Raw genomic sequence first — 23,119 nt, forward strand, 5'->3', positions numbered from 1 at the left:
AATTGAAATGCTTTTAATCCATTCCAGCCCCCAAAATGCCACCCCAGTTGTTTGTTACGTGTTTTTGAATAAGAAAAATGTATTTATAAATGACATATATTGTATAAAAAACATAATAAAAGAGTATGTAAAGATATAATAAGGTTTTATTCTGTGTATTTTCCTTGGAGATGAGACGACTTGAGCTAACAAAAATGCTGGTGTGTGTGTGTGTGTGTGAGTGTGCGAGGGGGTGTGTGTGGGGGGGGGTTTAAAGGCGATAAGCGGAGGCGGAGGAAAAACTTGTTTTTTTACTATCACTCCTGTACACTACGTATCCCTAAACTTTCAAATTTTTACTTTTTATTCTTTGCTTATCTTAATTTTCGTCACAATCTTCACTTTCTGGCTTCGATTCGCCATCTAGCAGCGGCTCATATCTCAAGTTTTTGCTCGCGTATCAAAGCAAAAAATCGACCGAGTGACCGCTCGTATCTCGAAAAACTCGTATGTTAGGGCACTCGTATGTCGAGGTACCACTGTACATGTGTGTAAATGAGGGGGAGGGCAGTGGAGTGGTGCAGTTGCAGGGAGAAGACGTGGAGAAGTTGGAGGAGTTCGGGTACCTGGGGTCAACAGTGCAAAGTAATGGAGAGTGTGTTAGAGAAGTGAAGAAAAGAGTGCAGGCAGGGTGGAGTTGGTGGAGAAGTGTGGCAGAAGTGATTTGTGATAGAAGGGTATCTGCGAGAGTGAAAGAGAAAGTTTATAGGACTGTGGTGAGACCTGCTATGTTGTATTTTTTAGAGACAGTGGCATTGACTAAAAGACAGGAGGTGGAGCTGGAGGTAGCAGAGCTGAAGATGTTGAGGTTTTCGTTGGGAGTGACGAGAATAGACAGGATTAGAAATTAGTTTATTAGAGGGACTGCGCATGTTGGACGTTTTGGAGAAAAGGTGAGGGAGTCGAGATCGAGATGGTTTGGACATGTTCAGAGGAGGGACATTGAGTATATCGGTAGAAGAATGCTGAGGATGGAGCTGCCAGGAAGAAGGAAAAGAGGAAGACCAATGAGGCGGTTTATGGATGTGGTGAAGGAAGACATGCAGGTAGGTTAAAAGAGGCAGATGTAGAGGACAGAGGGGTCTGGAGACGAATGATCAGCTGTGGTGACCTCTATTTGCTGGTATAGAGTAAACTATTGTTGTTGACCCACCACCTACAATCGAGAAGTAAAGAAACGGAGCATTGCGTCTCGCACTCCCCCTGTCAGGGATCCGCCGAAGCCCCGTGACGTAACAGATCTGAGGACTGTCATCTTCAATAAGTGGGCTACTGTGAAAAAGTCCTGACATAGGACGTTCTGGGGATCCGGCCGTAAAGGGGCGCGTTGCACCGCAGTATTCGGTGCCCGCCCTGCCCCGGATCGCTCAGGAACCTGGTCCATTAACCCTGCCACTAAATGTGCTTCAGGGCACTGCCAGCTCCAGCGAGCATCCTCTTCGGTCTCGGTCCCTCCATCAAAACGAGAGTCCGGCCCTACAGCCGGTACTTAAGAGTTTCCAGAAAGGATGGTGAGTTGCGTCCTATTTTGGACCTATGTCATTTGAACCGCTCACTCGTAAAACTTAGGATCAGATGCTGACCCTCAAGCAGGTCGTGTCTCAAATCAGATCCAAAGACTGGTTTGTCACGGTAGATCTAAAGGATGCGTACTTTCATGTATCTATTCTTCCTTCTTACAGGAAGTTCCTAGGGTTCACTTTCGGGGCCGGAGCTTACCAGTATCAGGTTCTTCTGTTTGGTCTTGCCTGCTCACCCCACACATTTAAAAATGTGTCGATGCAGCTCTGGTCTCCCAGAGATTTCAGAGCATCCGCATCCTCAACTATATCGGGCATTGTTTGATATTAGCTCGATCAAAGCAGTTAGCGGTCTGTCATCGAGATGTCATTCGCACTCCCTTGAAGGTTTTGGGGTGTCGGGTGGACGCCGGAAAGAGTGTGCTTTCTCCATTACAGAGAACCACCTATCTTGCCATCATATAGGATTTGACTACTCTACTCTGCTCTACTCTTCTAACCTTGAAGCATTTTCTCCTAGACCACAGAGATCACCACGTGCTGATCCGTACGTACAACACCTTGGTGGTATCTTACATCAACCATCAACGAGGTCTGCGCTCGGCCTGGCACATCAGCCTGGCACATCAGATCCTCCTGTGGACCCAGGGAAAGTGCCTCTCAGTGAGAGCAGCTAACATCCAGGGTTGATTAAACAAAGCAGCAAACACCCTGTAGAGGCAGGGGTTGAGACCAGGGGAATGGCGGCCCCACCCTCTCTTGGTGGAACAGATTTGGGAGAGATTCGGCGAAGCCCAGGGGGATCTGTTCGTGTCTAAAGAGATGTCGCACTGTCCCCTCTGGTACTTCCTTTCTTCTCCAGCCCCACTGGGACTGGATGCCACAACTCTGGCCGAGGCATCTTGAAGGCATCTCTCTATCAAGACTGCATTGCTGTTAGCTATTTGCTTTCTTAAGAGAAATATCTACTCACTTTGTGTAGCCCCCTTCTTCCTGGAGTGTACTCCAGGTATGAATAGTGCCTTTTTGGGCACAAGGTGCCCTCGGTTGGACCATGACCTGTAAGGTTACAGGCATTCTATCCTCCTCCTTTTCAGGCCCCAGACCAGGAGAAATTGAACCGGCTGTGCCCGGTTGCACTGGACATCTAAGTACATACCCCTGGAGAAAGTCTAACTGCTCGTCGGCTACGGCCCTCCCAGGAGAGGCATTCCTTCCAATAAACAGACCCTTAGCAGATGGATCATTGATGCCATTGCATCATCATATAAGTTCTCTGGTCTCCCTGCTCCATTCGGGGTGAGCGCTCATTCCACCCGGAGTGTGGCTGCCTCAAAGGCTTAGTCCTCTGGAGTACCCCTCCAAGACATTTGCAATGCTGGGGGCTGGTCCACCCTGCTGACCTTCGTCCGGTTCTACAACCTGGACCACCACTCCTGGCCCCTCTGTCCTTCGACCTAGCTGTTCTTATACACACTTTTCTAAAAAAAAGCTCACCATAGCGCCAGTTACCAGTAAGCTGCATCAAATTTTTTTTGTTGCTATTCTTTTTTAAATCTGTCATGGATAAACCCAAGAGTTGTAGACCGGAGTATGGGTAAACACCTTGTCTTTATTTAGTCTGAACATATACAAGGCAGAGGCTTGAGGAGAAGTACGAACCGGAGAGCGGGTATAAACCGTAATTCGGGTAGAATCCGTAATGCGGGTAGAATCCGTAATGCGGGTAGAATCCGTAATGCGGGTAGTCCAGAGATAATCGCCAATGTGAACCGTTAAAAGCAAACCTATCTTGAGCGCTTCATCCGAAGCAGAGCCAGGAGCATGGAAGTATGGGGAATACTATTTTTGACTAATTACACACATTATTTCAGAGCGTGAACACTCAGGCGCATTCCTGAAGCATTTCGACTTAGTATCTCGTTCCCTCAGGGAACTAGGGTTACATATGTAACCTAAAGACGTTTCCGCCCGTACAACAGTTCTACCGGTGATTTTCCTGTAGTAGATTGTGGTGTAGTTCGATAGCTAAACAATGCTCTAGCTACCCAGGCTTCCATGGAATCTCCAGTGCTCTTTCTCATCATATGTTTGAATGTTTGTACAGCTTTCAGATAATCCATTAGAAGCTGCATGGTATGATGTCGTTATGCGTTTGACACCATTAAATTCCTTGATTGTAAAACAACTGCCATTGTCGGACAACACTATTTCTGGTAACCCATGCTGACTGAAACTTTGCCTCAGGCACTGAATGGTAACAGCAGAAGTAGTGTTATTTAGAGGATATACCTCTATCCATTTAAAGCTTGCGGTCGCCCGCAAGGACCACATGAGTCACCCGTGGGCCTTTTCTAAAAATAGCTCACTATAGCGCCAGTTACCAGTGAGCTGCATCAAATTTTTTTTGTTGCTATTCTTTTTTAAATCTGTCACGGATAGACCAAGAGTCGAGAAAACCGGAGTATGGTTAAACACCTTGTCTTTTTTTAGTCTGAACATATACAAGGCAGAGGCGTGAGGAGAAGTACAAACTGGAGAGCGGGTATAAACCTTAATGCGGGTAGAATCCGCAATTCGGGTAGAATCCGCAATGCGGGTAGTCCAAGAATGATTGCCAATGTGAACCGTTAAAGGCAAACCTATCTTGAGCGCTTCCTCCCAAGCAGAGCCAGGAGCATGGAAGTACGGGGAATACTAGTGAAAGGAAGTCCGGTAGATCTCTCATGGCAACTAGTAGATACGACCATTAGTGAGGTGAAATCGGGTCCTTATAAAGGGAAAAGGTAATGGGGAACAGGTGTAGGTGATTAGAGCAGGGAGAGGCTGAGTGAGAGTTAGAGCCTTGGAGGGAGTCATGGCTGGTGGTTCCCTGACAAAATCACACTTGCATTGGTGTGAATTTAAAAATGAAAATATTAAAATATAGATGACAAGATATAGATGAATATCAATAACTATTAATAATAACATAATTAAAGGTAAATTGAGCAAATTTGTTATTTTAGAAGTGTGTATCAAACTGGTAACCCTTCACATTAATCGGTACCAAAGAGGTAGCTCTCAGTTTCAAAAAGGTTGGTGACCCCTGATTTAGAGTATGCATTAACTTGAATCAGAACACATTTTTCTTGCCTAGGAACTTCTCCATGGTAACTCGCAGGGGTGTAAAAATTCACAACGGGGGATTTTCCGGTTCTCCTGGCATCTGGCACACGCTTTTACTATACTCATGCCATATATTATATTATATTATATTATATTATATTATATTATATTATATTATATTATATTATATTATATTATATTATATTATATTATATTATATTATATTATATTATAAGGAATTATCTCTATCCTCTGTCGTCTGGACAGATTCCCTGAATTCAACCATTCCTCTCGATCTCTACTCTCCTGCAAGTACTTGGGGAAGTCTCAATGAAACACACTAGTCAGCTTTCAGAGAGAAGTTCCAAAGCTTTATTGTGTCACACATGAATATATATCACAGATACAGGGTAAAAGAAAGGTCAGTGTCTGTGGGAAAAGAGGAACCGTCTAGAGTATACATGCAGATTTAGCGCATATCAAATGGGTGACAGTCTGGGTATGTAAAAATAGAAGAACCACGAGAACGGAATGTTCTGTAATGGAGGGGAAAGTCTGAACCCTAGCAATGTACATATATGTGTATGGATCAGAAGATGAGAACCTAAGGTTCAGAGCAAAGGTTGTATCCAAAACTCATATATGTACATAGATTGTTCCCACATATATTATATAATATTATATTAAATTATATTATATTATGACAGGGTGCCCACTGTGCAACTGTCTTAGTATGTGTATCTGCAGTCATAAACATTCCTTTTGTACTATGACATGTCCACAAGGTGGCACTTTCACAATTAAGTATTCATATATTTTGTTTATTTTCTTGTTAGTTTAACTTTTTTATTTTTATGATTCAACATTTTTTATAGTATGTATATTTGTCTGTGTTTTTGATTTTTCAAGATTTATGTGATATTTTTTTTGTCTTGGGTTATATTAATACATATCCCATCATACTTGGTGGTACAGGTCACTTCCTGTTCACCGCATGCAAAAGAAAGCCACGATGAGCATTGAAAAGCTTCTAATTGTTAAGAAGATATGTTTAATTAAAAAATAAGTTTGTGCAAGAAGTTACCACTCTTAGTCTACAAGCAGGCAAAGTGGTATGTAAGTTTATTTTCTGTTTTAAATTTAATGTTTTTCTTTGTAACTGAATGTGACTTTAAATGTTATATTGTTTTTGCACATTACAAAGTATTTTGATGTTTTTGTAATACAAACCGTTGCTCATATTTCTTGTTCTATTGTTATTGTATTTCAATTTTGAGTTACATAAGTTAAGCCTAATAGCTAATCACAAGATCTTTCAATTATTTTACAAGAATCACATTATATAGTGCAGCACGTAGTAAATATTGCATTATAGCTCAAGGTCACAATGTCAGACACAGAAGAAAATACAGAGCTATCCTCAAAAAGTAGCAATGCAAATCCTACTACTCAAGAAGATGGCAGCATAGAGCAGGTCATCACATTACAGCAAGCTCAAACAAGTCAACCACAGTCTCAGGAGGGTGCTGATTGTACAAAACCCCCAAGCATAAGAAAAGGTCAGCGTTCACGCACTCTTACAGAAAGAGGGAAAGCACTGCAGGAGGCAAATTTAAACCAACTAAACAAAGAATTTGAACACAAGTATAAAAGATGGAAGTATCACATCAACTGTTTTAAAAGAGCCTTAAAGAACAATGATGAGGAACTGATTCTTAAAGTTGTAAGCACCATTAATAGCACACAGTCAGAGGTTTATCATCTCTATGAGAAGATAAGAAGCATCACAAGCCCTAAAACAGAAACAAGGAGGAAAAATGACACATGCCTCTCCATTACTAGCATTGCTAATACGAAAGCTCAGAAGACCAAAGGTTAAGCGCTGAAAGAGAAGCTCAAGAGAAGGAAACAGAAGCAGAGAATACAAGGAAAAGAGCTCAATTTATTTCAGACAGCACCGCTAAGAAAATGAAGGTGGAAGAAAAGAGGAAGGAGGTGGAACGATTGTAGGAACTAAAAAGGCACAACGTGGCACAAGCAAGGCTGCAAGTTTATGCTGAAAGCATTAAAAGTGATAAGGAAGAATCTTATTCTGTTCTGACTCTTCAACAAAGGCCACATGTTTCTTACCCAAGTGTTCCTATTTCTCTGTCTTCACCATTCATACCAACTCAAGTTACTTCTGCTGTAATTCACATTACCCTTCCTCAGAATGATTCAGACACCAAGACTTGCATTCCTCAAACATGCTTCTGCTTCTAATGAATCTGGTACTGATCTTGTAAGAGCTCTCGCTGAAGCGATTACTGCCAATAGGATACCGATTCCAGAACCTGCAATGTTCTTAGGTGATCCTTTAAGGTTTAATGACTGGAAACTCTCTTTTCAGGCATTCATTGATCGTAAGAACTTGCCAGCCCAAGAAAAGCTTTTCTTTTTACACAAGTATGTCAGTGGTCCGGCCAAGAGCGCTATTGAAGGGCATTTCATGGTGGGAACAGAAGCCGCTTGTATCCATTCCTAGTTGGCAGGTCATATCGTGACAAGATACAGTCGTGGCATAAGATCGCTAGCAAAGACACCAAAGATCTCCGTGAGTTTGTAGATTTCCTAAGAAGTGTTGAATCAGCCATGCCTTATGTTCAAGGTTTACAAGTTCTGAATGATTGTGTTGAGAATCAAAGGATGTTAGCCAAATTACCAGAGTGGTTAAGTTCTCGATGGAACAGAGCAGTCACAGAGTTTCAAGACGAATATAAAAGATTTCCGGATTTAAAATACTTTGTCGAATTTCTCAACAAAGAAGCAAGAATTGCATGCAATCCCATCACCTCACTTCAAGCAATTAAGCCAGCAGAACAAGAAAGGTCTAAGCAAACCGATCCAGAGCATTGTAAGTTTCAACGGAATCGCAGCTCAGGAGCAAAGACATTCACCACTAATTCTAGTGAAAGGACTGGTGTTTTGTGTGCCTTTTGTAAAAGATACAGTCACTCTCTCCATAGGTGTCGAAAGATTATGGAAAAATCAGTAGAAGAGTGAAATTTGTACAATCAGAAAGGCTGTGCTTTGGCTGTCTTAAAACAGGCCATAATTCCAAGAGCTGTACTGCCATAAGTTTGTGTGACAAATGTGGAAAGTCTCATCCTACATGTCTTCACCAAGATCGTGAAAACAAATACTCCAAGAGTCAAGGTCATCCAAGAGCAGTCAAATGCCATTCAAAGCCCTAGAGGAAGAACAGCTGAGCTGCAAACAATAAAGGAGTCCAAGTCAGTGACTTCAAATAGAGTAATCCAAGAAAGAAATGGCATTCATACCTCATCAATTATTCCAGTTTATATCTCAACCACAGCTGAACCAGAGAAAGAGATTCTTGTGTACGCCTTGCTTGATACTCGAAGTGACACTACGTTTATCCTAAAGGATACAGCGAACAAATCTCATATACCCACATGTGAGACTGCAAAAAACTGGCCTCATCTAGAGCATCTGGCAGATCAAATGTCTCCTAAACTTGACTGCAAAGTTGGCTTGTTAGTCGGCTATAATTGTCCTCAAGCTTTACTCCCCAGAGATGTTATCTGCGGTAAAGAAGATCAGCCTTTTGCACAAAGATCTGTGTTGGGTTGGAGTATCATTGGATACAATGACTACCATGATGACCATCAATGAAATCCGTTCAAATGGGTTTTGGATTCTAGGATGCAGTAGTGAAGTGTCATCTCTCATTTACAAGTGCATCAAGTGCAGGACGTTGATAGTACAAACATGATAGTACAAACTGAAGGCTTATAAATGGATGGAGCATAGAGCACAACGTCTGAGACCTTCTGATTTCTGACTATCTCTGACTTTAGCAAGTTATAACTAAGTGACTAAATCCAGTATTATGCATGAGCAAGCATTGGCGGCCTACTTAAAGAATATTAGTTTACCGTTATATTCTCTGACTAAGATTCGGACTGGCCAATGTGCCTCCGTTAGCAGGTATAGTTAGCCGAGCACAAGGTTCTAAGTGACTCCAGGACCATAATAAATGATTAATTGAAAAGACGAAATGCTTTGAATAATCTATTAAAATTAAAGAAGAACAACCACCAATAGGGTGCTCAGCTTGAATTAGAGATATTCAAGTTAAATCTTTATTATAAATTGGAGTCAGATTAGAGGTTAAAATTGGATTAATGTAACAAAGTGCAATCCATTTGAGTAATCTTTTACAGCTGCGCGAGAAGGACTAACACGCAGCATACCTTCACCCACACCAGTGGATTCCGTCATTGGGCCATTGGGTGGGCACCCGTACTCGCAGTGTTGTGTGAGTTTTTAACTAAGTCAAAATCAGCCACAGTCTCACCATCTTTCCTTGTGCGTGAATTAAACTTAAACCTTTGCACGATTTCGATTGGCTTAGGACTGTAATGATTTTTTTTTAACAGTCACAAGCTCATCATAAGTTTTATCACTTGGATTTGCAGGGCAGTGCAAGCTTTTTAATAAACTATATGCAGACAACCCAACTCCACTCAACAGCACCACCTTCTTTTTATCAGCGTCCTCAAATCCATTAGCCTGTGAAAAAAAAAAACTCCAGCATCTCGATATATTCATCCCACAACTGTGATGAACTCTCAGAAGGACTCCCCAATCCCACCAAAGTAGCCATTTTTTCCCGTCGGTTTCATTTCCTTAGTACCGGTTAGTTTACCTCGACAGCGACATTACCAGCCAACCTGTCCTCCACGCAACCCCATGAATCCTCATCGCCAATTATGTGATACCTTGTGAGGCAGAAAATACTGAGGAAGAAGTATAACGTACGTCCTTTATACGATAACATGCAGAAGCAACCGCAGACTCCGACTAGGACAACAAGCACTACACAAACATTCCCTGCGTTTTGAGTACTTGCGAACTGAGACAGTCTAGTGGACATAATACCAAATGACTTACTATACAGCATAGATCACTACACTCACGCATTAATTTCTGATATTCTTGATTCTTTTTTGTTTGGTATGTGTGCTTGTTTGCTTTTTATATTATTAATAATTTATATAAATAATTTTGCAATTTGTAATTTTTTCATTTGTTTGTTTCAGGTTGAAGAACAAAAGACTTGAGTAGAGACACAGTAAGGAAAAGACTTGGATGTACAATGATGGGGCAAGTCACATAGAAAGACCCTAAGGCTGGTCAGTACATGGTAGTCCGATGGATGGTAAAATGCGTTTTTGAGTTCTCTGGCAGACTGGGCAATTGAATTAGGAATATCTTTATTAGCTCTTTTAGTGCTTCTCAGCATCCTCAGAATCTGTCATCCTTCTCTGCTGAAGGATGGACAAAAGTTGCTAAAAACAATAAATGAGCTACAAAATTAACAGTGTAGCTGGTGGTGTGTTCCATTATTATGGGATTTTGGAAAATCTAGATGTATTTGGTCTGCTGTGCCAGGCAGACATGTTTTTAAACTTTAGTTAAATTTTGTTGGACTACCTATCTTAAAGAGTATTAGTAAACAGCCTTGGCCATTTCTAGGTTTGTTGCAAGGATCCACCAAGAAACAAATGTTTATAGGACTGTTTTTTGGTCCTTCTTAGACTTGTGGACCAGCACCGCTTGTCCCTTGCACTGTGTAGGGGCGAGTAGGGGAGAGGAAAAACAAGTCGGTTATGCTTTATTTTACAGTGTCCTTGCTACATGTTACATTCACTTACTGCAATCATAAATTGGGAATAGTTACTTGCAGTAACTTTAAAAACAAACTCTATTACTAAACCTATAATAAGTACTTTTTAAATAATATTACTCTGATGTTGAATAAACAGTTACACTGTGTAACAAGGACACAATAAAACATGTGTAACAGACAATTCCATTAAACTTAACCTGGGACATTCTGCCGTGATATATACAATGGGGCAAATAAGTATTTGATACACTGACGATTTTTTAAGTTGTCCCACTTACAAAGAAAGGGGAGTTCTGTAATTTTTATCGTAGGTACACCTCAACTGTGGGAGACAGAATCTAAAAAGAAAATCCTGAAAATCACATTGTATGATTTTAAAATAATTTATTTCTATTTTATTTCATGAAATAAGTATTTTATCACCTACCAACCAGCAAGAATTCTGTTTCTCACAGACCTGTTGTCTTTAAGAAGCCCTTCTATCCTTCACTCATTACCTGTATTAATTGCACCTGTTTGAACTTGTTACCTGTGTAAAAGACACCTGTCCACACACTCAATCAATCAGACTCCAACCTCTCCACTATGGGCAAGACCAAAGAGCTGTCTAAAGACACTAGGGACAAAATTGTATACCTGCACAGGGCTGGGATGGGCTACAGGACAATAGACAAACAGCATGGTGAGAAGGCAACAACTGCTGGCGCAATTAAAAAAAAATGGAAGAAATTGAAGATGACTGTCAATCTTCCTCTGACTGGGGCTCCATGCAAGATCTCACCTCGCAGAGTATCAATGATCCTGAGTAAGGTGAGGGATCAGCCTAGAACTACATGAGAGAACCTGGTCAATGATCTGAAGAGAGCTGGGATCACAGTCTCAACGGTTACCTTTAGTAACACACTACACCATCATGGACTGAAATCCTGCAGCATGCAAGGTCCCCCTTCTCAAGCCAGCACATGTCCAGGACCGCCTGAAGTTTGCCAAAAACCATCTGGATGATCCAGAGGAGGCATGGAAGAAGGTAAAGTGGTCAGATGAGACCAAAATATAACTTTTCGCCATGTTTGGAGGAAGAAGGAGGAGCACAATCCAAAGATCACCATCCCAACTGTGAAGCATGGGGGTGGAAACATCATGCTTTGGGGGTGTTTTTCTGCAAAGGGGACAGGACGACTGCACCGTATTGAGGGGAGGATGGATGAGGCCATGCATCACGAGATTTTGGGCAACAACCTCCTTCCCTCAATGAGACCATTGAAGATGACAATGATTCAAACACACAGCCAGGGCAACTAAGGAGTAGCTCCGTAGCATTACAAGGTCCTGGAGTGGTCTAGCCAGTCTCCAGTCCTAAACCCACTTCAAAATCAATGGAGGAAGCTAAAACTCTGTGTTGCCCAGCGACAGCCCTAAAACCTGATCTGGAAGAAGACCTGTATGGAAGAGTGGGCCAAAATCCCTGCTCCAGTGTGTGCAAAACTGGTCAAGAATTACAGGAAACATCTGACCTCTGTATATGTAAACAAAGGTTTCTCTACCAAATATTAAGTTATATTTTTCAATTGTATCAAATACTTAATTTACGCAATAAAATTTAATTAAATTATTAAAAAAATCATACAATGTGATTTTCTTGATTTATTTTTTTAGATTTTGTCTCTCACAGTTGAGTTGTACCTTTGATGAAAATTACAGATCTCTCCGTTCTTTGTAAGTGGGAAAACTTGAGAAATCGGCAGTGTATCAATTACTTATTTGCCCCACTGTATATGCATAGACCAATTTAAATTGTGCATGACTGGTTAACAGAGGTGGGAAGTAATGAAGTACAAATACTTTGTTACTGTAATTAAGTAGATTTTTTTGGTATCAGTACTTTGCTATACTGTAAATTTTTCTGACAACTTTTTACTTTCACTCATTACAATTTTGCACAAATAGCTGTACTTTCTACTTCTTACATTTTTAAAACAGCCTTATTACTTTCAGTATTATTTCTTCTCATTGAGCACTGTATTCAGCCTATCAACCCTTCATTGTGCGGCTTTTTCACCATATCACTGGTGTATTATTTCCTGAATATAAGACGTAGACATAGGCTAGTGGAGCAAACAATAACCAAGGCAACAAGAGGAATAGTTAATGTGAATTCAGAGGGAGTCACCGACATGAAAATAAATAATAACAAAGACATTACTCATGCTGGCTTTCAAGAATTCGCCATCAAATTTGATAAAGCACATACAGGTAATCTAACGTTTTATTGTTATCTTTTTCTTGTCATGAGCCATTTTAATGTTTAAAGTTTTTCCCCTACAATTTTGTTTGTCCTTATATAAGGGATGCTGCCACACGTTGCTATTTTTTAAACAAGGATGTTCTTAATTTCTGTAGTATGTAGCCTTCATTTGAAATCTGAGGTTTAGTCAGAGGGTTTCTATATGTTGCAGAACTGCAGAACAGGTGAAGTATAAAATAAAAAATAAAATGCACAGGATAACTCACCTTAAATTTGTCATTCGTAAAACATCATAATAACTTTGAGTTGTTTTTAAGGACAGCTGGAATAACCCTACAATCTGGAATATGGCCTGGTAATGGCAAATAATTATATATATATATATATATATATATATATATATATATATATATATATATATATATATATATATATATACAGTGAGGAAAATAAGTATTTGAACACCCTGCTATTTTGCAAGTTCTCCCACTTAGAAATCATGGAGGGGTCTGAAATTGTCATCGTAGGTGCATGTCCACTGTGAGAGACATAATCTAAAAAAAAAAAAACAGAAAACACAATGTATGATTTTTTAACTATTTATTTGTATGATACAGCTGCAAATAAGTATTTGAACCCCTGAGAAAGTCAATGTTAATATTTGGTACAGTAGCCTTTGTTTGCATTTACAGAGGTCAAACGTTTCCTGTAGTTTTTCACCAGGTTTGCACACACTGCAGGAGGGATTATGGCCCACTCCTCCACACAGATCTTCTCTAGATCAGTCATGTTTCTGGCCTGTCGTTGAGAAACACGGAGTTTGAGCTCCCTCCAAAGATTCTCTATTGGGTTTAGGTCTGGAGACTGACTAGGCCTTGCCAGAACCTTGATATGCTTCTTACAGAGCCACTCCTTGGTTATCCTGGCTGTGTGCTTTGGGTCATTGTCATGTTGGAAGACCCAGCCTCGACCCATCTTCAATGCTCTAACAGAGGGAAGGAGGTTTGGTCCCCAAAATCTCGCAATACATGGCCCCGGTCATTCTCTCCTTAATACAGTGCAGTCGCCCTGTCCCATGTGCAGAAAAACACCCCCAAAGCATGATGCTACCACCCCAATGCTTCACAGTAGGGATGGTGTTCTTGGGATGGTACTCATCATTCTTCTTCCTCCAAACACGTTTAGTGGAAATATGACCCAAAAGTTCTATTTTGGTCTCATCTGACCACATGACTTTCTCCCATGACTCCTCTGGATCATCCAAATGGTCACTGGCAAACTTAAGACGTGCCTGGACATGTGCTGGTTTAAGCAGGGGAACCTTCCGTGCCATGCATGATTTAAAACCATGACGTCTTAGTGTATTACCAACAGTAACCTTGAAAACGGTGGTCCCAGCTCTTTTCAGGTCATTGACCAGCTCCTCCCGTTTAGTTCTGGGCTGATTTCTCATCTTCCTTAGGATCATTGAGACCCCACGAGGTGAGATCTTGCATGGAGCCCCAGTCCGAGGGAGATTGACAGTCATGTTTAGCTTCTTCCATTTTCTAATGATTGCTCCAACAGTGGACCTTTTTTCACCAAGCTGCTTGGCAATTTCCCCGTAGCCCTTTCCAGCCTTGTGGAGGTGTACAATTTTGTCTCTAGTGTCTTTGGACAGCTCTTTGGTCTTGGCCATGTTAGTAGTTGGATTCTTACTGATTGTATGGGGTGGACAGGTGTCTTTTTGCAGCTAATGACCTCAAACAGGTGCATCTAATTTAGGATAATAAATGTAGTGGAGGTGGACATTTTCAAGGCAGACTAACAGGTCTTTGAGGGTCAGAATTCTAGCTGATAGACAGGTGTTCAAATACTTATTTGCAGCTGTAACATACAAATAAATTGTTTAAAAATCATATATTGTGATTTCTGGATTTTTGTTTTTAGATTATGTCTCTCACAGTGGACTTGCACCTACGATGCCAATTTCAGACCCCTCCATGATTTCTAAGTGGGAGAACTTGCAAAATAGCAGGGTGTTCAAATACTTATTTTCCTCACTATATATATATATATATATATATATATATATATATATATATATATATATATATATATATATATATATATATATATATATACAGTGTTGGTCAACGTTACTTTTAAAAGTAATGCATTACAATATTGAGTTACTCCCCAAAAAATTAACTAATTACGTTACTTAGTTACTTTTTATGGAAAGTAATGCGTTATATTACTTTTGCATTACTTGTATCTCTTTCACGCCTTACAAGTATAACAGGTGTAATATAGATAATTGCCATTAAGAAATAAGTTATATTAAGGCAAAAGACATGTCTTAAACATTTGAAATGCTTAATAACTTATTAGAGAACAATAAGATGATAGACAAAATTTTGACCACAAGGCTGAACACTTTCCAGTTGCACTTCTGTACACTGCATTGCAATCTGCCTTCGCCGTCAGAAATGTAACTATCGTTCGTGTATATAAAGTTAAGGGTGTGGGATGCACATGTGATGTGGAGGGAGAACATACCTTTCGCTGTCATCTCGTAAAACATCATGCAATCCCGTAAATATGACCTCGTCCTCGTCTACGTCATTCTCTGCTTCATCATCAGCTTGAAATATTGACAAGAGCTTTTCAACAACACATAATCTACACTTAACCATTATTCCTTTCAAAATAATAAGAATACTTCCATCACAGTAATGTAATGCTCTGGTTTGCCATCTCCGCTTCTGACCAGCTTCTGTTCCCGCTGCTCGCACGTATGAGTGCGCGATTCTACATGACTACGTTCATTTTAATTCAGTCTTTATTTTTCTATGCAAAATAATTTAACTGAAAAGTAACTCGCAATACTTTTTAAAAAAAGGAACTCAGATATTAATGTGTACATTTATAAAATAACGCGCTACTTTACTCGTTACTCCAAAAAAGTAATATTATTACGTAACGCACGTTACTTGTAATGCGTTACCGCCAACTCTGTATATATATATATATATATATATATATATATATATATATATATATATATATATATATATATATATATATATATACAGTGTATATACACACATACATACACACACACACACACAAAAGTATTTGGACACCTGACATTTCCTGCTATATGTGGTTCTTTTCCAAACTGTTACCACAAATGTGGAGGCACTCAATTGTACAAGATGTCTTTAGTTGCGCTATAATGAAATTTTGCATTCACTTGAACTTGGAAACCCAAACCTGTTCCAGCATGGCAATGCCCCTGTGCACAAAGTGAGCTCCTTGAAGATCTGGTTTACATGCTTTGGAGATAAAGATCTTGAGTGGTCTGCTATAGAGCTCTGATCTCATCCCTACTGAACACCTTTGGGATGAATGTGAAAGCTGACTGCACCCCAGGTCTCCTCATCTACATCAATACCTGCCTTTCATAATACTCTTGTGGCTGATGAACACAAATATCCATAAGCACACTCCAAAATCTAGTGGAACATCTTCCCAGAACAGTGGAGGGAGTAACAAGAGTTTTATTTTTTATTTGTCTTTTCTCTGCTTGTTTATATTTTATGGTGGTTGTTCAGCCTGGATACATTCAGTTTTTGTATTAATACATTGATATATTATGAGGTCCAGTTACCAGCGTCGCACTAAAACAAGTAGTAGTAACAGCTACGTTTTACAGGGTTCCTACAGGTTTCTTCAAGTTAAAGTCAAGTCTTTTTAAGACCTTTTTAAGACCATTTATATAAAAAATTAATACCTATTTCACGTCCCTACCAGCAAAGAAAAACAAAATCCTTGAACTTGTGTTCATTTATTTTTTAAATGTGGAATGGGTAAAAGATAAGCCAAGCAGTGTGAAAAATAAAAACATTTCAGTAGGCCACAAGAAAGTTTGCCGAACAATGTTAAGTTGTTTTTTAACATGAGATAGCTACTTATTCCATGCTGTGATATGGGGAACTGAGAGACCCCTGAACAATAAACATCGAAAATCGGAACTCAACAATAAATTAAATTAAATTAAGAAACACAGTCAACTCCTTAGCTCTTCACTCAGGGCAGCAATGTCTTTATCAAGGACAGCCAGTTCCGTCAACTTCTCCTTATGGCCTCTCCGCAAGAGGTTGGACCTGGAGATCAGGTCAGCCATCTTGCTTCCTGCCTTCCTTTCAGCCTCCTCAGCCAGCCTGTCCGCATCCCTAGCCAGACCCAATTCACACTGGGCCCATCCATTGAAATGGACACCAAGTCCCTGAAGTTCAGTCTGTCCATACATTCCTGAGAAAAAAAGGGTTGCATTTGATTACTCAAATAAGAGGACTGGATAAGCACATATTGTTAAGGGAAATAACTAATTGGTCATGTAATATTGCAGTTACAGAAGAGTATATGCACAGAAGTTGAGTCTATCAATATAAATTAATGAGCTTTTATAGTAAAAAATGATTATCCTTACTTTGAGATGCGACAGCAGGTCTTGTGCAGTGGAATGTCCCATAAACTAAAAGCCCAGATATCTGGACTGAACCTGTCCCTCGTTTCAGAAGCGGACGTGCACATCCAGCTTTGTTTTTCGTAGTCTCGTTGAGACTATCATCAAACATAAGAACGAACGGCGATTTGTTGACTTTGGACACCTGTTCTTCTTTGATGTGGATAGCTAAACCAAACTTGGCTATGTAAGCTGTTTTGTCGGGACCGCAAGTAAACGTTTTAGCGATGTCGGAGTCAGGGAACATGCACTTGAAAAGCTCAGATACCCTCGTTTCCATTGTAGGACTGGTCTTTAGCGATTATGTTAAGAGTATTATTTCCAAATTAATAAATTCAATGCTTTTAAGACTTTTTAAGACCCCGCGGGAACCCTGGTTTTACTTAAGTACATGTCAGATCCCAAACTTCTTTACTTTAACTTGAGTAGAAAAGTGTAGTCAGTACTTCAACTTTTACTGAAGTCTTTTAAAACATGAGAATCACTACTTCTACTTAAGTAAACGATGTGTATACTTTTGCCAACTCTGCTGGTTCACATGATTCATACTGTCCTTGATATTTTCTGCTGAACAAATGTTTTTTAACCGATCATAGCATTCCACTAAGGCTTAGATTTTTTTTTTTTTTTTTTTTTGTGCAGTCATATATCTGCACTTATTTTTGAATTGCACATGGCTCTGTAAAAAGCAACTGCTTAGCTGGTTTTCTCCTGAAGCAATATTGGAACCTGGTAAAAGGATGGTGCCAGCTGATTACTTAACTGATCTGCAGCAATATACAGTCTCTATGTGTAGATGTTACAGAATGTCTGCCAAAGGTGCTGGGTTTAGTTTTAATGCAATTGTCCTTTAAAATCCAATATCCACGTTAGCTGTTGATACAGAAGATAATTTCAAACAGTGTTTACATTTAGAGATGATGGCAGGAGAGAGAGAGAATGAAGAGAAAAGAGCGCCAGGAGAGTACAACCGGTTAACGGACTTGCGACTTGTTTGGATGTTGAGTTGTGTTCTACAGAGATGATAATGATAATCAACACATTTCTATCTCTATCTCTCTTGTAGCACATCCTTTCCAGCTCGGTCCCTCTGCCTGGCCAATCGGTATAAATCCTTTTCTTCAACTTGTGTCCAACTTCTCCTACAGCTCCTCATATGCCTTTTCCTTGGCTTTCGCCACATCCCTCTTCACCTGCTGCCGCATCTCTGTGTACTCCTGCCTACTTTTCTCATTACTCTGTCGATCCTAATTCTGTTTTGCCAACCTTTTTCTCCTTATGCTTTCCTGCACTTCCTCATTCCACCACCACGTCTCTTTGTCTTCCTTTGTATCTCCAGATGTCACACCAAGCCCCTTGTCTGACCTCTTCCCTGAATCTCACACTACATTCTTCCTTCCTCAGTTTCCACCATCTTATTCTTTTTTCTGTCCTCACTCTCCTCCTTTTCTTCTTCACCTCCAAAGCCATCCTACAGACCACCATCCGATGCGGTCTAGTTACACTGTCTTGTCTACAATCTCCTTCAGGTTGGATCTCCTGCATGGAACATAGTCCACCAGTGTCTACCTTCCTCCACTGTTATACATCACCCGATGCTCCTCCTTCTTCTTAAAATAAGTACTAAGTAAATATTGACCACTGACATTTCCATCCTTTTAGCAAAATCTACCACCATCTGCCCTTCCACATTCCTCTCCTTAAAGCAATACCTACCCATCACCTCTGTTCCCTTCACCAACATGGCCATTAAAGTCTGCCCCAATAACTAATCGTTCTTTGCTAGGTACACCTACCACTGTATCTAACTCACTCCAGAATATTTGCTTCTCATCCATCTCACAACCCACTTTTGGAGCATAAGCATTTATCATCACCCCTTCAACTTCCCTTCATCACTATCAGAAACTCTCTTCACCTTCACTACACTCTTACTAAACTCTTCCCTCAGGATCACCCCTACACCATTTCTCTTTTCATCCATACCAGGATACAACAGTTTAAACCCACCTCCAATGTTCCTGGCCTTACTCTCTTTCCACTTGGTCTCAACACACAACATATCTACCATTGGGCAAAAAATTATTTAGTCAGCCACCAATTGTGCAATTCTCCCATTTAAAAAGATGAGAGAGGCCTGTAATTGCCATCATAGGTACACTTCAACTATGAGAGACAACATGAGAAAAAAAATCCTGAAAATCACATTGTCTGATCACACAGTCTCCAATCTCCTTCAGGTTGCATCTCCTCCACTCTTATAGGTCACCCTACGATCCTCCTTCTTCTTAAAATACGTATTCACCACTGCCATTTCCATCCTTTTAGCAAAATCTACCACCATCTGCCCTTCCACATTCCTCTCCTTAAGGCCATACCTACCCATAACCTCCTCATCACCTCTGTTCCCTTCACCTACATGCCCATTAAAGTCTGCCCCAATCACCAATCGTTAATTTCTAGGTACACCATCTACCGGTTCATCTAATTCACTCCAGAATCTTTCCTTCTCCTCCATCTCACAGCCGACTTGTGGAGCATAGGCACTGATGACATTTATCTTCATCCCTTCAACTCCCAGCTTCACGTAGAATAGCAAAGTCCACTAAAGTTGGTAGAGCATTTTCACATTTAGCTCCTAAACTCTGGAATAGTCTTCCTGACAGTGTTCGGGGCTCAGACACACTCACCCAGTTTAAGTGCAGATTAAAAACATATCTTTTTAGCAAAGCCTACACATAACACACATCACATATCATAACTTTGTGCTCCAGAACATCTGATCACATGCACATTATCAACTTGTGCTGTTAATATCATGAACAGCAGTTACGCTAATTCCTCTCCACTGCTTCTCTTTCTCTCCCCATCCCGAGACACCCTGAGGTTTGGCCAGCTCCAGTCACCTCCCACCTCGTGATGATTACGGACCTTTGAAGAAGTAGATGCCGAACTCGCAAACATCCCGAACCATCTAGAGACGTACCAGTGCCATTTGGATCCCGCTACATTTGACATTGGACCTCCTGGAGTGTTTAAAGGCTCTGGCATGGAGAAGCTGATGCTGGATCTGTGATGATCACAAATGCTGAGCTTATAAAACTAGGAGCTACTAACCATATAGACTGTATAAGACTGCAGAAAGAACATCACTTATAATCTTATACTCCAGTAATCATGTTAGTTCTTACTCTCCAGTGTTCTGTATTGTTGAAAGATTTATTCTCAAACTCTTGATGTCACCCAAATGAGGATGGGTTCCCCTTTTAAGTCTGGTTCCTCTCAAGGTTTCTTCCTCATAACATCTAAGGGAGTTTTTCCTTGCCACAGGCTTGCTCATCAGGGACAAATTCACACCATTCACGTTAACTGTTGATTTGTGTAAAGCTGCTTTGGGACAATGTCTGTTGTGAAAAGCGCTATACAAATAAACTTGACTTGACTTGACGTTCATCACCCTATCAGAAACTCTCCTCACCTCCACTACACTCTTACTGTACTCTTCCTTCAGAATCACCCCTACACCATTTCTCTTTCCATCCACACCATGATAGAACAGTTTAAACCCACCTCCAATGTTCCTGGCCTTACTCCCTTTCCACTTGGTCTCCTAAACACACGTCTACTTTTCTCCTCTCCATCATATCAGCTTTCTCTTTCCCTTTACCAGTCATAGTGCCAACATTTAAAGTAACAAATCTAACCTCCACTCTCCTATACTTCTCCTTTTTCTGCCATCTCTGTAGACGGCTTCTTCTCTCCTTCTTCGGCCAACAGTAGCCCAATTTCCACCAGTACCCTGTTGGCTAACGATACCTGTGGCGGTCGTTGGTAACCTGGGCCTCGACCGGTCCGGTATGAAATTCTTATTCCTGATCCGCATATTTGATTTGGCACGTTTTACGCTGGATGCTCTTCATAACACGACCCTCCCCATTTATCATGGCTTGGGACCGCACTAAGAGTGCACTGGCTTGTGCAACACTAATATAGATATATATACACATATGTATACAGATGGTAACCGAGCTACGGTGGTTCGACTTACTTATTTTTCGATCTTACGATGACGATAGTGATACAACAAAATGGTAGAAATATAAAAAATTTCAAGGCTATCGAAGGCATTCTTCAACTGACGATATTTTTAAATAATGATGGGGTCGTCAAAACGTATCGCTATCGTAACTAGAGGAATACATACATACAGTTTTGGATTTTTTCCCCCCTCAATAATAACCTTCATTTAAAAACTGCATTTTGTGTTTACTTGTGTTTTTATATATATATATATATATATATATATATATATATATATATATATATATATATATATATATATATATCACACACACAATGTCACCAATCATAAAAACTAGCTTTTAAATGATATATTGTTTGTAACGACTTCTTTAATGACTCTGACCCACAGAGGTTTTGTTTTTATGTTTACATGTTTCTCTAAATTCTCATCCACAGGAAGAAAGGGGAAAATCCAGATGGAATCTGCCATGGTATGTTGGTTAATTACTACTCTCACCAACAAATAAAAATTAATTCACAATGTCTACAAAACAAAAATACAACACACACTGAAAAAGAGTGAAAAGTAAACAGCAGAAATTGGATTAGTGTCATGTAGACCAGTGGTCCCCAAACCCCGGGCACTGGTCCGTGGGTCAATTGGTACGGGGCCGCACAGAAAGAATGCATAACTTACATTATTTCCGTTTTATTTTTTATCTGATTCTGAACGATGTTTTATTTTGGAAAATTACCTGATTCTCTCCGCCACATCTGTCTATGACTCACTCTTGATGTATGTCATGATGCTTCCCTCAGTCACATGTCTTACGTCTATCCGCTACCTTCTTAAAGGGGCACATAATACACATAATAAACAGGTAATAAATTACCGATAAATTCAAACCCCCAGGCGAAATGACAGTGGATTCAACACAGTGGATTCACGCTCATTATTATATTTAGAAAATACCATGCTGGTCGTATCATTTTATTTTGTTGTATTTATCCACCACACCTTAAAGGCCAGTCCGTGAAAATACTGTCTGTCATTAATCCGGCCCATGGCGCAAAAAAAGTTGGGGATCGCTGGCCTAGACCACAAGAAGATCAGAAGCACCCTGAAACTGAGTTACAGTATAGTGGCCAGGGTCATACAGAGGTTTCTTAAGACAGAACAGGTCTCTAAAGGGTCTATTAAAGAAGGTTGTCACCAACCTTTTTGACAATGAGAGCTACTTCTTGGGTACCGACTAATGTGAAGGGCTACCAGTTTGATACACACTTCTGAAATAACAAATTTGCTAATTTACCTTTAATTATATGTTATTATTAATAATTAATGATATTTATCTATGTCAGGGGTGATAAACTTAATTGCACAGGGGGCCAAAACTCAAAGCACACTTTAGGTTGTGGGCCGAACAGGATAAACATTTATTGAAGACAATAAAACAATGATTTTTGAACATAAATATGAATAAAAACAGACAGGAATATAATTCCAGAATAAAGAATTAATTTCTTTACCTTTGAATAACGTAAAATACTTTGCTCTTCATAAAAATATCTCCTGTCAAAATTATACAAGTTAGAAATATGAACATGCTGTGAAAAAACCCTGAACAAATCAATAAAAATTGTGCTTTTAAGTAAACGTTAAAATAACAACAAATCAAAACAATCAGATTTATTGTATGCCATTTTATAAAAAATAATCTTAAACTTTAAATAACTTAAAATATTTTGCTCTCCATAAAAATATCTCCTGTCAAACACCAGACATCTCACACCTTCATCATGCAGCTCTTCAGAAACTCTCCCTCAGTAAATAACCGGCTGATGTGCCTCTGATTTCTCCTCTGCTTTCACACCAGCTTCACTTTGTGATTTTGCTCTGGTGAAAAACGTCTGCTGAAATGTCAGATTCTTCTTTAACTCTTCTACTTTCTGTATCTTCTGTTCTCCAGCTTCTC

General features: G+C 40.0%; 2 protein-coding genes across 3 annotated transcripts in view; both read right to left on the reverse strand.

Moving 5' to 3' along the window:
- LOC310732306 (uncharacterized protein) overlaps positions 1-23,119 on the reverse strand; it is a 1,052,581-nt gene that overhangs the window by 486,349 nt on the left and 543,113 nt on the right. The gene's annotated exons all lie outside the window — the stretch shown is intronic.
- LOC310732339 (uncharacterized protein) lies at positions 16,589-17,373 on the reverse strand. Its single transcript, XM_083552749.1, has 2 exons — positions 17,085-17,373; positions 16,589-16,906 (listed from the first exon to the last, which is right to left on the reverse strand). Exons 1-2 carry the CDS (start codon positions 17,365-17,367, stop codon positions 16,662-16,664), a joined length of 528 nt encoding a protein of 175 aa, XP_083408875.1. The 5' UTR covers positions 17,368-17,373; the 3' UTR covers positions 16,589-16,661.

This window comes from Silurus aristotelis (assembly GCF_946808225.1).
Source record: "Silurus aristotelis genome assembly, chromosome: 10".
Classification (NCBI taxonomy): Eukaryota; Metazoa; Chordata; class Actinopteri; order Siluriformes; family Siluridae; genus Silurus; species Silurus aristotelis.

What these genes read in the sequence shown, in the direction of transcription:
- LOC310732339 (XM_083552749.1), bottom strand. Translation starts at nt 17,367, where the DNA reads ATGTTCCCTGACTCCGACATCGCTAAAACGTTTACTTGCGGTCCCGAC. An exon ending in ACCTGCTGTCGCATCTCAAA is followed by an intron (nt 16,907 to 17,084) that starts GTAAGGATAATC and finishes TTTTTTTCTCAG; the next exon opens with GAATGTATGGACAGACTGAA.